Source organism: Ambystoma mexicanum, chromosome 8, assembly GCF_040938575.1.
Source record: "Ambystoma mexicanum isolate Mex_15411 chromosome 8, UKY_AmexF1_1, whole genome shotgun sequence".
Taxonomy (NCBI): domain Eukaryota; kingdom Metazoa; phylum Chordata; class Amphibia; order Caudata; family Ambystomatidae; genus Ambystoma; species Ambystoma mexicanum.
This window is the reverse complement of record NC_090929.1, coordinates 15868106-15881944: the sequence shown is the minus strand read 5'-3', so window position 1 is coordinate 15881944 and position 13839 is coordinate 15868106. Positions and strand designations below refer to the sequence as shown.

The 13839-nt window shown below is 49.0% G+C and overlaps 1 protein-coding gene across 1 annotated transcript in view; it reads left to right on the top strand.

The window, feature by feature from the left end:
- The window catches only part of SLC27A4 (solute carrier family 27 member 4), a 297326-nt gene that overhangs the window by 250409 nt on the left and 33078 nt on the right, over positions 1-13839 (top strand). The window contains exon 11 of the mRNA XM_069609143.1: positions 10146-10310. Coding sequence (XP_069465244.1) covers positions 10146-10310 — 165 coding nt within the window. The remainder of the gene's footprint in view (positions 1-10145; positions 10311-13839) is intronic.

Below are 13839 nucleotides of genomic sequence, written 5' to 3'. Positions count from 1 at the left end.
TCACGAACATCAGGGGGAATGACTACCCTCCTCTTGCCTTTCTCTGGCTTCTTACAATGTTCACAAACATCAGGGAGAATGACGCCCTTGCCCTGGCCGTTCACATGCTTCTTACAATGTTCACAAACATCAGGGGGAATGACTCCTTCCCACTCCCCTTTCTCAGACTTCTTACAATGTTCACAAACATCAGGGGGAATAACTCCCTCCCCCTGGCTTTTCTCAGGATTCTCACAATGTTCACAAACATCAGGGGTAATGACTTCCTTCTCATGCTTTTCTCATGCTTCTCACAATGTTCACAAACATCAGGGGGAATGACTCCCTTGCCCTGGCCGTTCTCATGCTTCTTGCAATGTTCACAAACATCAGGGGGAATGACACCCTTCCCATGGCTTTTCTCAGGCTTCTCACAATGTTCACAAACATCAGGGGGAATGGCTCCCTCCTCCTGGCCTTTCACATGCTTCTTACAATGTTCACAAACATCAGCGGGAATGGCTCCCTTCCCATGGCCTTTCTCAGGCTTCTTACAATGTTCACGAACATCAGGGGGAATGACTCCCTTCCAACAGCCTTTCTCAGGCTTCTTACAATGTTCACTAACATCAAGGGGAATGACTCCCTTCCTCTGGCCTTTCTCTGGCTTCTTACAATGTTGATGAACATCAGAGGGAATGAATCCCTTCCCATGGCCTTTCTCAAGGCTTCTTACAATGTTCACAAACATCAGGGGGAATGTCTCCCTCCTCCTGGCCTTTCCAGGGCTTCTTACAATGTTCACAAACATCAGGGGGAATGGCTCCCTCCTCCTGGCCTTTCCAAGGCTTCTCACAATGTTCACAAACATCAGGGGGAATGACTCCCTCCCCAGCCCTTTCTCAGCCTTCTTACAATGTTCACAAACATCAGGGGGAATGGCTCCCTTCCCATGGCCTTTCTCTGTCATCTTACAATGTTCACAAACATCAGGGGGAATTACTTCCTCCCCAGCCCTTTCTCAGCCTTCTTACAATGTTCACAAACATCAGGGGGAATGGCTCCCTTCCCATGGCCTTTCTCTGTCATCTTACAATGTTCGCAAACACCATGGGGAATGGCTCCCTTTCCATGGGATTTCTCAAGCTTCTTACAATGTTCACGAACATCAGGGGGAATGACTCCCTTCCCACAGCCTTTCTCAGGCTTCTTACAATGTTCCCTAACATCAAGGGGAATGACTCCCTTCCTCTGGCCTTTCTCAGGCTTCTTACAATGTTCACGAACATCAGGGAGAATGACTCCCTTCCCATGGCCTTTTTCAGTCTTCTTACAATGTTCACGAACATCAGGGGGAATGACTCCCTTCCCATGGCCTTTCTCAGGATTCTTACAATGTTCACGAACATCAGGGAGAATGACTCCCTTCCCATGGCCTTTCTCAGTCTTCTTACAATGTTCACAAATATCAGGGGGAATGACTCCCTTCCCATGGCCTTTCTCAGGCTTCTTACAGTGTTCACAAACATCAGGGGGAATGACTCCCTTCCCATGGCATTTCTCAGGTGTCTTACAATGTTCACAAATATCAGGGGGAATGACTCCCTTCCCATGGCCTTTCTCAGGCTTCTTACAGTGTTCACAAACATCAGGGGGAATGACTCCCTTCCCATGGCATTTCTCAGGCTTCATACAATGTTCACAAACATCAGGGGGGATGACTACCCCCCTCTTGCCTTTCTCTGGCTTCTTACAATGTTCACAAACATCAGGGGGAAATACTCCCTCCCCCTGGCTTTTCTCGGGCTTCTCACAATGTTCACAAACATCAGGGAGAATGACCCCCTTCCCCTGGCCTTTCACATGCTTCTTACAATGTTCACAAACATCAGCGGGAATGGCTCCCTTCCCATGGCCTTTCTCAGGCTTCTTACAATGTTCACGAACATCAGGGGGAATGACTCCCTTCCAACAGCCTTTCTCAGGCTTCTTACAATGTTCACTAACATCAAGGGGAATGACTCCCTTCCTCTGGCCTTTCTCTGGCTTCTTACAATGTTGATGAACATCAGAGGGAATGAATCCCTTCCCATGGCCTTTCTCAGGCTTCTTACAATGTTCACAAACATCAGGGGGAATGTCTCCCTCCTCCTGGCCTTTCCAGGGCTTCTTACAATGTTCACAAACATCAGGGGGAATGGCTCCCTCCTCCTGGCCTTTCCAAGGCTTCTCACAATGTTCACAAACATCAGGGGGAATGACTCCCTCCCCAGCCCTTTCTCAGGCTTCTTACAATGTTAAAAAAAAATCAGGGGGAATGACTCCCTTCCCATGGCCTTTCTCAGGCTTCTTACAATGTTGACAAACATAAGGGGGAATGACTCCCTCCCCAGCCCTTTCTCAGCCTTCTTACAATGTTCACAAACATCAGGGGGAATGGCTCCCTTCCCATGGCCTTTCTCTGTCATCTTACAATGTTCGCAAACACCAGGGGGAATGGCTCCCTTTCCATGGGATTTCTCAAGCTTCTTACAATGTTCACGAACATCAGGGGGAATGACTCCCTTCCCACAGCCTTTCTCAGGCTTCTTACAATGTTCCCTAACATCAAGGGGAATGACTCCCTTCCTCTGGCCTTTCTCAGGCTTCTTACAATGTTCACGAACATCAGGGAGAATGACTCCCTTCCCATGGCCTTTTTCAGTCTTCTTACAATGTTCACGAACATCAGGGGGAATGACTCCCTTCCCATGGCCTTTCTCAGGATTCTTACAATGTTCACGAACATCAGGGAGAATGACTCCCTTCCCATGGCCTTTCTCAGTCTTCTTACAATGTTCACAAATATCAGGGGGAATGACTCCCTTCCCATGGCCTTTCTCAGGCTTCTTACAGTGTTCACAAACATCAGGGGGAATGACTCCCTTCCCATGGCATTTCTCAGGTGTCTTACAATGTTCACAAATATCAGGGGGAATGACTCCCTTCCCATGGCCTTTCTCAGGCTTCTTACAATGTTCACAAACATCAGGGGGGGAAGACTCCATTCCCATGGCATTTCTCAGGCTTCATACAATGTTCACAAACATCAGGGGGGATGACTACCCCCCTCTTGCCTTTCTCTGGCTTCTTACAATGTTCACAAACATCAGGGGGAAATACTCCCTCCCCCTGGCTTTTCTCGGGCTTCTCACAATGTTCACAAACATCAGGGAGAATGACCCCCTTCCCCTGGCCTTTCACATGCTTCTTACAATGTTCACAAACATCAGCGGGAATGGCTCCCTTCCCATGGCCTTTCTCAGGCTTCTTACAATGTTCACGAACATCAGGGGGAATGACTCCCTTCCAACAGCCTTTCTCAGGCTTCTTACAATGTTCACTAACATCAAGGGGAATGACTCCCTTCCTCTGGCCTTTCTCTGGCTTCTTACAATGTTGATGAACATCAGAGGGAATGAATCCCTTCCCATGGCCTTTCTCAGGCTTCTTACAATGTTCACAAACATCAGGGGGAATTACTTCCTCCCCATGTCTTTTCTCAGGCTTCTCACAATGTTCACAAACATCAGGGGGAATGACTCCCTTCCCATGGCATTTCTCAGACTTCTTACAATGTTCACAAACATCAGGGGGAATGACTCCCTCCCTTGCCCTTTCCCGGGCTTCTTACAATGTTCACAAACATCAGGGGGAATGACTCCCTTCCCATGGCCTTTCTCAGGCTTCTTACAATGTTTACAAACATCAGGGGGAATGGCTCTCTTCCCATGGGCTTTCTCAGGCTTCTCACAATGTTCACAAACATCAGGGGGAATGACTCCCTTCCCATGTCTTTTCTCAGGCTTCTCACAATGTTCACAAACATCAGGGGGAATGACTCCCTTCCCATGTCTTTTCTCAGGCTTCTTACAATGTTCACAAACATCAGGGGGAATGACTACCCTCCTCTTGCCTTTCTCTGGCTTCTTACAATGTTCACAAACATCCGGGGGAATGACTCTTTCCCTCTCCCCTTTCTCAGACTTCTTACAATGTTCACAAACATCAGGGGGAATAACTCCCTCCCCCTGGCTTTTCTCATGCTTCTCACAATCTTCACAAACATCAGGGAGAATGAGGCCCTTGCCCTGGTCGTTCTCATGCTTCTTACAATGTTCACAAACATCAGGGGGAATGACTCCTTCCCACTCCCCTTTCTCAGACTTCTTACAATGTTCACAAACATCAGGGGGAATAGCTCCCTCCCCCTGGCTTTTCTCAGGATTCTCACAATGTTCACAAACATCAGGGGTAATGACTTCCTTCTCATGCTTTTCTCAGGCTTCTCACAATGTTCACAAACATCAGGGGGAATGACTCCCTTGCCCTGGCCATTCCCATGCTTCTTACAATGTTCACAAACATCAGGGGCAATGACTCCCTTCCCATGGCTTTTCTCAGGCTTCTCACAATGTTCACAAACATCAGGGGGAATGGCTCCCTCCTCCTGGCCTTTCCAAGGCTTCTTACAATGTTCACAAACATCAGGGGGAATGGCTCCCTCCTCCTGGCCTTTCCAAGGCTTCTTACAATGTTCACAAACATCAGGGGGAATGGCTCCCTCCTCCTGGCCTTTCCAAGGCTTCTTACAATGTTCACAAACATCAGAGGGAATGGCTCCCTCCTCCTGGCCTTTCCAAGGCCTCTTACAATGTTCACAAACATCAGGGGGAATGGCTCCCTTCCCATGGCCTTTCTCAGGCTTCTTACAATGTTCACAAGCATCAGGGGGAATGGCTCCCTTCCCATGGCCTTTCTTAGGCTTCTTACAATGTTCACAAGCATCGGGGGGAATGGCTCCCTTCCCATGGCCTTTCTCAGGCTTCTTACAATGTTCACAAGCATCAGGGGGAATGACTCACTTCCCATGTCTTTTCTCAGGCTTCTCACAATGTTCACAAACATCAGGGGGAATGGCTCCCTCCTCCTGGCCTTTCCAAGGCTTCTTACAATGTTCACAAACATCAGGGGGAATGGCTCCCTCCTCCTGGCCTTTCCAAGGCTTCTTACAATGTTCCCAAACATCAGGGGGAATGGCTCCCTCCTCCTGGCCTTTCCAAGGCTTCTTACAATGTTCACAAACATCAGGGGGAATGGCTCCCTCCTCCTGGCCTTTCCAAGGCTTCTTACAATGTTCACAAACATCAGGGGTAATGACTTCCCTCTCATGCTTTTCTCAGGCTTCTCACAATGTTCACAAACATCAGGGGGAATGACTCCCTTGCCCTGGCCGTTCTCATGCTTCTTACAATGTTCACAAACATCAGGGGGAATGGCTCCCTCCTCCTTGCCTTTCCAAGGCTTCTTACAATGTTCACTAACATCAGGGGGAATAACTCCCTCCCCCTGGTTTTTCTCAGGATTCTCACAATGTTCACAAACATCAGGGGTAATGACTTCCTTCTCATGCTTTTCTCAGGCTTCTCACAATGTTCACAAACATCAGGGGGAATGACTCCCTTGCCCTGGCCGTTCTCATGCTTCTTACAATGTTCACAAGCATCAGGGGGAATGACTCCCTTCCCATGGCCTTTCCCAGGCTTCTTGCAATGTTCACAAAGGGAATGGCTCCCTCCTCCTGGCCTTTCCAAGGCTTGTTACAATGTTCACAAACATCAGGGGAAATGACTCCCTTCCCATGTCTTTTCTCGGGCTTCTTACAATGTTCACAAATATCAGGGGGAATGACTCCCTTCCCATGGCCTTTCTCAGGCTTCTTACAATGTTCACAAGCATCAGGGGGAATGACTCACTTCCCATGTCTTTTCTCAGGCTTCTCACAATGTTCACAAGCATCAGAGGGAATGACTCCCTTCCCATGGCCTTTTTCAGGTTTTTACATTTCACCATGCCAGGGGGTGTGGATCTCTTCCCCCGGCCTTTCTCAGGCTCTTGCCAACTTGGTTTACTAACCTGCCAAGTGTGGTTAGTCCTTTAGAGTCTGTTACGTTCTTGGTGGGTTTTCACCCTATGATTCTTATAGCCTGTTTCCGTGCTCAACTGGGATGAGGAAGGTGTCTTTGATCTTCCCCTTCGGGTTCTCCATCTTATGTTGGGGGCTTCTTTCAGGCCCCATGTTAGGAACTTCCTTTCTGGGTTTCTCCCACTGTTCTGTTCACTTGGAGACTTCTCTGCCAGCCCCTTACTTGAGGTTTCTCACCTCTGGCTATCTCCCTTGATTACCACAACATTCCTGGGTTCACCACAGCCTTCCCGGTAACCCACATACCTTCTGACTTGGTGTGTAAGGGTTTGGGTCTTTCCAGGCTGTTGGTTCCTGCTCCGAGCTTTCCCCTAGCGACTGTGGTCTTCTCCTTCTCTGCCGTACTTGGCCCCTCACAGTTGTCTGGTCCTTTCTTGACTGCACGGTCCACTTCTCTTGCAGAACCAGACTCCTGCTTCTCCAGCCTACAGGTAGGTTCCTTTGACTTGGGCTGCTTGGGACGCCGTTCCCGCTTTACCAGCATCCTGATCAGCAACTTCTCCTTCTCAGGTTGCGGAATTGCAGCCTTGCTTGTGGAACCTCCAGGGAGGGACTGACCCTCGCTTCAGTCCTTCTTACATTTTTATGTTCCACTGTCTCAGATTGTCTGTATTGACTAGCATGCTGATCTTGGTTCCGTGGGGTATTCTTGATCACTCTATGCCTCTTTTTCGTCTCAGTATTTGATGTTCTCATCCTCAACTGGTTTACATGTACTCTTCTTCGTCCCAGTTTCCACATCTGACTCACATAGGTAGTCCTTACTGTTCCTCGTCTCAGTACTTTTTAGGCAGGCAAAATCATCTACACTACAGAAGTAAATGGAAGTGTGTGGGATTATGGGACCCTGTAGAGGGAGGAGGATGAGGGAGGTGCGGATATGTTTCCAGACATTCATCACTAGTCGCACAGGGGGATCACTCCCCATGAGATCCACCCGCTGAGTACCACCCCCAGGGGGAATATTGTGTAGCAGCCTCACCTCCCTGGCCTCATGGGAAGGAGCTCCCCCTAGGGGAGAAAGGATGACATCCAAGTTTTTGTCACCATACACATGTTGTTTAGTGAAACAAATACCTACTGTGGCGAGATAGACATAGGAGATGAACAAAGAGACATGGGTCAACCTTAAACGTTTATTAAAAGAAAGAATGCATCACCTATCCCTACAACTTCAATGATGGTGCCCATAACTCATTTAAAAGAAAGTAACAAGCCGGTGTTCATCAGGATGTCTTTACAAAATCCCAGTCCTCTGTCCAAAACCTGATCTACCCAATCCTGTGAACCTACCACTGATAACAGAAGAGACAGTCCTGCCCAAGCAGTAAGCCCGGTGACATTATCCCTGAACACGGCAGGTAACGGGGAAAACGGGAGACCCGGGAAAGACACAAAACATCGTTATTGGAACGCTCATACTCTTCACAGTGGAGATAAAACATTGATATTGAATGAAGTGAAAGAGAATCAGTATTTAAACATTGATTCTCGTCACAGTCGCAATAAAGCTTTATTGGAGTACTCATACTTATTTTATAACACAACAAAACGGGTTACAGAGCAAGTATTTCAGCACAAGGTAACATTCTCATCCGTACTTATGTCAGAAAACCACACACGCTGTCCCTCAAAGGAAGCACACCCTGACCCTGTCAGGGAATGCTCTCCCTGGATGGCACAGTAGACTGCTGTGGGATACTGATTGTATCAGCAAAGGCAACAAGCCAACTAAAGAGGTTTTCAACTTCAGAAAAATGAGGTTGCGATTGGGAAATCCAACCCAAAAGTGTGGCACGGGAGGGGGGATAATTCCTAGCCAAAAGCATAAAGAAGAACCCCTATGGCAAGAGGGGCACAAATGGGGCTTGCCCCACTAAAGCAGCTAGGGAATTACTGGGGCAAGAGGGGGAGCTTGGGGTCTATCCCCAGTGAAGCATCTAGAGAACCACTAGGGCACGAGGGTTTCATGGTATCCATGAGACGACGCAACGCCAGGATCATCTGAGAGGACCAGCACAAAGTCATTGGACTCAGGCAGGAAGTATGTCCTTGATCAGCGGCTATTGTCTTAGCATTGCAGGAAACTCGCTATAGAACGGACCATTGTGACTGAGTCACCTCAAGAGAAACAATTGAGGGGAACAGAGATCTCTGGGGCCAGTAGAAGCCACCAGCTATGTGATATGACCCCCACACTCCTCTGTCGCCCCTTGGGTATCCCTCCATGCACCTTGTAAATGGATAGACAGGGGGTTTCCTCCTAGTATGATCCATCAAGAAGACCTGTATTAAATGAGACGAGACGGGAAGTTCACTATAGTGTCGGACATAGAGAGGAGGGGGAAGAAACCCCAAGAAAATAGACCTAAGGAACATTTTACACTAAGTGGCGCAGATGCTGGAAGTCAGTCACCTGCTTGAGGCTCTTCTCATGAATCATCTTCACACGCTTCTAAGTAGAGCACAGAGTGGAGCCCGAAGTAGAGTGTGCGCCCGTGAGGAGAGGGAATCGCACACAGCATCCCATCACTGTGCAATGTTTGGGTTTAGTGAGCAATTGTAATCACAAAAGCTATCAGCAGCCGGAATGCGAGGCCGTCTAGCTACCATAATGCCTCACTCAGGGGTCCTGCATGCTACTTGAACCTTTGGGCTGCAGAGGTCTGGGGTCTCGGCCAAACTGCATTATTGAGTGAGGCACATACATGAGTATAAAGGTGGTAGAAAACATTGGCACACAACCTATCCTATCACCCCAGACAGATGGAGAAGTACAGCCCCCAATGCTTGATGGAAAGATTAGCGCCCAAGGCACAGGATAAAAGTGGCAGACACCCCTAGAACAGGTGACAGTTAGGATGGTGTTGCAGAAAGTGAAGTCATGTAGGAACAGGCATGCACAAGAACGTCTATCTCCACATGGGTTTATTGGGGATATGTTACATCAGTGAGGGGCGTAGGCGGGCAAGGCGATGCACTTTATTATAAATCTAGTTCCTACAGCGCACACACCCCCTGCCCAGCTTCTTACCTGTCTTGAGTGCCGCCGCTCTCCCTGCTGTTCTGACATCTCATTGGGTCTGGAATCTTTGCTGTCTGTGGTTGGGCTGCATTCAATCAATTCACGTTTTCCCTGAGGGTGTGCTGCTGGAGTATTTGCTGTCTGTGGTAGAGCTGCATTCAGTCATTTCATGTCTTCCCTAGGTATGTGATGCTGGAGTATTTGCTGTCTGTGCTAGAGCTGCATTCAGTCGTTTCACGTCTTCCCTGGGGATGTGCTGCTGGAGTATTTGCTGTCTGGGGTAGAGCTGCATTCAGTCATTTCACGTCTTCCCTGGGGATGTGGTGCTGGAGTATTTGCTGTCTGGGGTAGAGCTGCATTCAGTCATTTCACGTCTTCCCTGGGGATGTGCTGCTGGAGTATTTACTTTCTGTGGTTGGGCTGCATTGTCATTTCACGTCTTCCCTGGGGATGTGCTGCTGGAGTATTTGCTGTCTGTGGTAGAGCTGCATTGTCATTTGACGTCTTCCCTTGGGTTCTGCTGCTGGAGTATTTGGCGTCTGTGGTAGAGCTGCATTCAGTCATTTCATGTCTTCCCTGGGATGTGCTGCTGGAGTATTTACTGTCTGTGGTTGGGCTGCATTGTCATTTCACGTCTTCCCTGGGGATGTCCTGCTGGAGTATTTGCTGTCTGTGGTGGGGCTGCATTCAGTAATTTCACGCTTTCCCTGGGGATGTCCTGCTGGAGTCTTTGCTGTCTGTGGTAGAGCTGCATTCAGTCATTTCACGTCTTCCCTGGGGATGTGCTGCTGGAGTCTTTGGTGTCTGAGGTAGAGCTGCCTTTAGTCTTTGCATATCTATCTTCCCTGGGGATGTGCTGCTGGAGTATTTAGTGTCTGTGGTGGGGCTGCATTGTCATTTCACGTCTTCCCTGGGGATGTGCTGCTGGAGTATTTGCTCTCTGTGGTTGGGCTGCATTCAGTCATTTCACGTCTTCCCTGGGGATGTGCTGCTGGAGTATTTGCTGTCTGTGGTAGAGCTGCATTCAGTAATTTCACGTCTTCCCTGGGGATGTGCTGCTGGAGTATTTGCTGTCTGTGGTGGAGTTGCACTCATACCTCTCTTTTTTGTCTCCAGGGGATGTGTTGATTATGGACGAATACGGTTACATGTACTTCCGTGACCGCACTGGTGACACGTTCCGATGGAAGGGTGAGAATGTTTCCACCACAGAGGTGGAGGGCACCCTGAGCCGCATCCTCAACATGGCAGATGTGGTGGTGTATGGAGTCGAGGTGCCAGGTAACCACATCCTTAGTATTAATAAGATTTTCATGAGTGATGCACCTGCTGTCAATGGTTCAACCACCAGTGGTACTTCATCCTGTAGTATCCTTTTATTAGTAGTACTACGACAGCTATGAGTACTGTAATTATAAATATTATTAGGGGTTTTTCTAATATCGTGGTTGTGTTTTGTGACAGTTGCGTGCCTAACCTCTCTGGTGGGGACACCAGGAGGGTGCATACCACTTTAATCTGCATGATCCTGGACTTTGGGGCACCATTGAGATGATTCTCTGGTGCCCCCACCCGTCCATGGACAGGGGGTGTGGATCACTACATGTCAGCAGGATGATTCGTATGTGCAGTATTGATCACCGCTGTCTGTTTATGCGGCCCATTTTCTCATTGATAAATAGATTGTCAACGGATACCGCCACCTCGATTAGGAAAATAGAGAAGGGGAAGTGCACGCACATTCACTTCGTCAGCCGAAGTAAGATTGGTTTTCCCTTTGCTCATTTGTCCTGAGCAAAGGGGCCCAGGGACTGTCTCAGAGACAGTTGCACCCTCTGTGTGCTGCTCGCCTGGCGCACAGATGCCAGGAAAAGTTATGCAAGATGGTGGAGCATCTACTTGATAACATGGAACGTATACTTCGTAGTCCCGCCACATGGACTACACCTGTAGCAATCGTACTTCGAAAGGCACATAACCAATCCCGACTGCCTAGGTACTTCGAAAGGCACATAACCAATCACGACTGCCTAGGACCACTCAGACATAGCTCAAACACATGCCCAATTTAGAGTACCAATTATTGGTCGACACCGGGGGGAAAAAGCAGCCCAGGTTGGGTGTTTGGAATTAGTTGGAGACTGGAGATAGAGAGGAAAGAAGGAAGAGATGGCCAGGAAGAGAGAAGGCGGTGACTGGTGAGACCAGTGGAAGCATGGGAAAGAATGCAGAAGGTGCAGGAGATGGGAGCTTAGGAGGAGGCAGAAATAAGAGCTCAGGAGTTGTTGAGAGGGACGAGGTTGCCCCCGGTCTATAGGGCGTGCCCTTTGTAGGGGAGGCAAAATTAGTGTGGCTAAGCATCAAGGAGGTATGACAGGAAAGGAGGCCTAGTGGAGTGAGCAAGAAATGATTAAAGGAGTAGCTGAGGGTCCCTTAGGAATGTAGATGTGGTGGGCGGTGATGGGAAAGAATGGTTGGCCATCTGGTGTCAAGTACAGAAACCCCTGGGAGAGGAGAGGCCAGGAACTGAGAGAAGATACTGGGAATCCTAAGTGGTGATCTTTTGTTTGGTGAAAGGTTTTGGCTTTCTCCTATATTAGTCGAACACCAATGGCCAAGTCTTTCTACTTAAACTGCCCATCAGCTGAGATCTAAAACAGGATTATTTCACCATGAATAGCTGAAGAAGGCTGAAAGACCATAACCAGGAGAACCTGGACATGCTGGCGCTTGGAACTTGAGTGACGACAGCTGGGAGAGACTTTCAGAGCCCAGTGGACATATGTCTCGAAAGGCCTTTATCGAGCGCTGGAAAGCCTTTGCCATTGTTATTACAATCGTGTCAGATTTAGAGACTGGAGAGCTCACGTTTGGTTTTGGTCGAGGGGACGGAGGCAAAGTCGTAGTCTTTGGGGTTTTCTTTTGGTTCTGCAGTCTTGAAGGTACAGACGAGACTATCCTAAAGCCACCCTGCACGCGTATCAGAACACTGACAGGATGACCCTGGGAGAAACCCGCCAAGTGTTTCAGGAGAAAAAAAGCTTCAACTGAGGGAAAAAACCTGATGTCCGTAGTAGATGCTGCACGGGTGTAAGTTGGTTCTGGTGTACCCCCCAGTCTGACAGGAAGTCGCGGGGAAGGAGTGCTCCGGATAGATGGGTGAGCAATTTGAAGACAGTCTGGGCAGTCTCCTGACTGTAAAATGAGGTTTCGAGGAGCGACCAACCAGAGCAGCAGAAACCACAGAGGAACATGTAAGGAAGAAACAGGAGGCAGGTAAGGACGGGGACCCAGGCAGCACACATGTAAGGAAGGAATTAAGGACATAAAGGGAAGGATGCAGAACAGAAGCCACGGGGACGCTGCAAGCGTAGGTCCAGGAACGAAGGACTACAGCAGGAAAGCAGCAAAAAGGAAGATCGCTGAGCTAAGGGAATTTCTTAGCATTGAGACGCAAGGATTGAGAAGTCGGCGCAGGCTGTATAACGTGAAGGCCGGAAGTGGAAACTAACCGGCAGCTGGAAACCGAAACACTAGAGTGGCACACACTAGAGCAGCACACAGTGCTGCAAGACACCATCAGGTAACGCCAAGTAGACCATACTGACCAAGGATTGCGGTTCTTGACGAATGGGCATGCAGGTTTATTTTGCTCAAATACCTCTACATCCCCCAAAAAGCATTTGCTAATCTCATGTTTTGGTTGTACCCTGTTGTGAAGGTCCATCGACTACATTGCAGTTCCCAAACAGTAAAGGCCGTGTGCCCTCTTGAATCACTGGAAAGAGTGCTTTTCAAATTCTACGAAGAGCAACGAGAAGACTGCAATTGGGCATCGAGACAGGATTATGCACGACTGCAGTGTTCAAGATCAGCTGGAGAGCTCCTCGCACACAACCAATTTAAAAAACAATATTAACCTCTGCACAGATTAGGACCCCCAGAAAATCGCAGGCATAGGTAGGAAGGCTTGTTTTCACCCCCATATAGAACTAGATCCATCTTTGGGGAGGTCAGCAAATAATTTCATGACACCAAGTGTTACCTTCTCTGCACCAAACCAAGTACAATGTATTGACGAATAATCACTGGGCTAACACTCCCCCACTCCAGATAAACCAACAGTTGGGAGCATGCACCATATTTCCATAGAGAGAGGGAGGGCCTGTCCCTCAATGCAGCCACGCGTAGGTGTCATAGAGAGAGGGAGGGCCTGTCCCTCAGTGCAGCCACGCGTAGGTGTCATGGAGAGAGGGAGGGCCTGTCCCTCAGTGCAGCCACGCGTAGGTGTCATGGAGAGAGGGAGGGCCTGTCCCTCAGTGCAGCCACGCGTAGGTGTCATAGAGAGAGGGAGGGCCTGTCCCTCAGTGCAGCCACGCGTAGGTGTCATAGAGAGAGGGAGGGCCTGTCCCTCATTGCAGCCACGCATAGGTGCCATAGAGAGAGGGAGGGCCTGTCCCTCAATGCAGCCACGCGTAGGTGTCATAGAGAGAGGGAGGGCCTGTCCCTCAATGCAGCCACGCGTAGGTGTCATAGAGAGAGGGAGGGCCTGTCCCTCAATGCAGCCATGCGTAGGTGTATCTTTCAGGTCTCCCTCTAGCTGTAGACACATCTCTCTCCCATTTGATTTTCTTGTTAACCTCATGCTTTCAAGTTGCGCTCTTCTTGGCCTCTGCGCTCAAACAGTCTTGTGGAGTAACCGTCCTGTGTGTAGGTGTAGCACAGGTTATTAATGCCTCTCCCATTTTCATTACACCAGCGAGGGCTTTGCATGGCTTGTCTTCCAAGGCTTATCGAGTATCCACCTGGT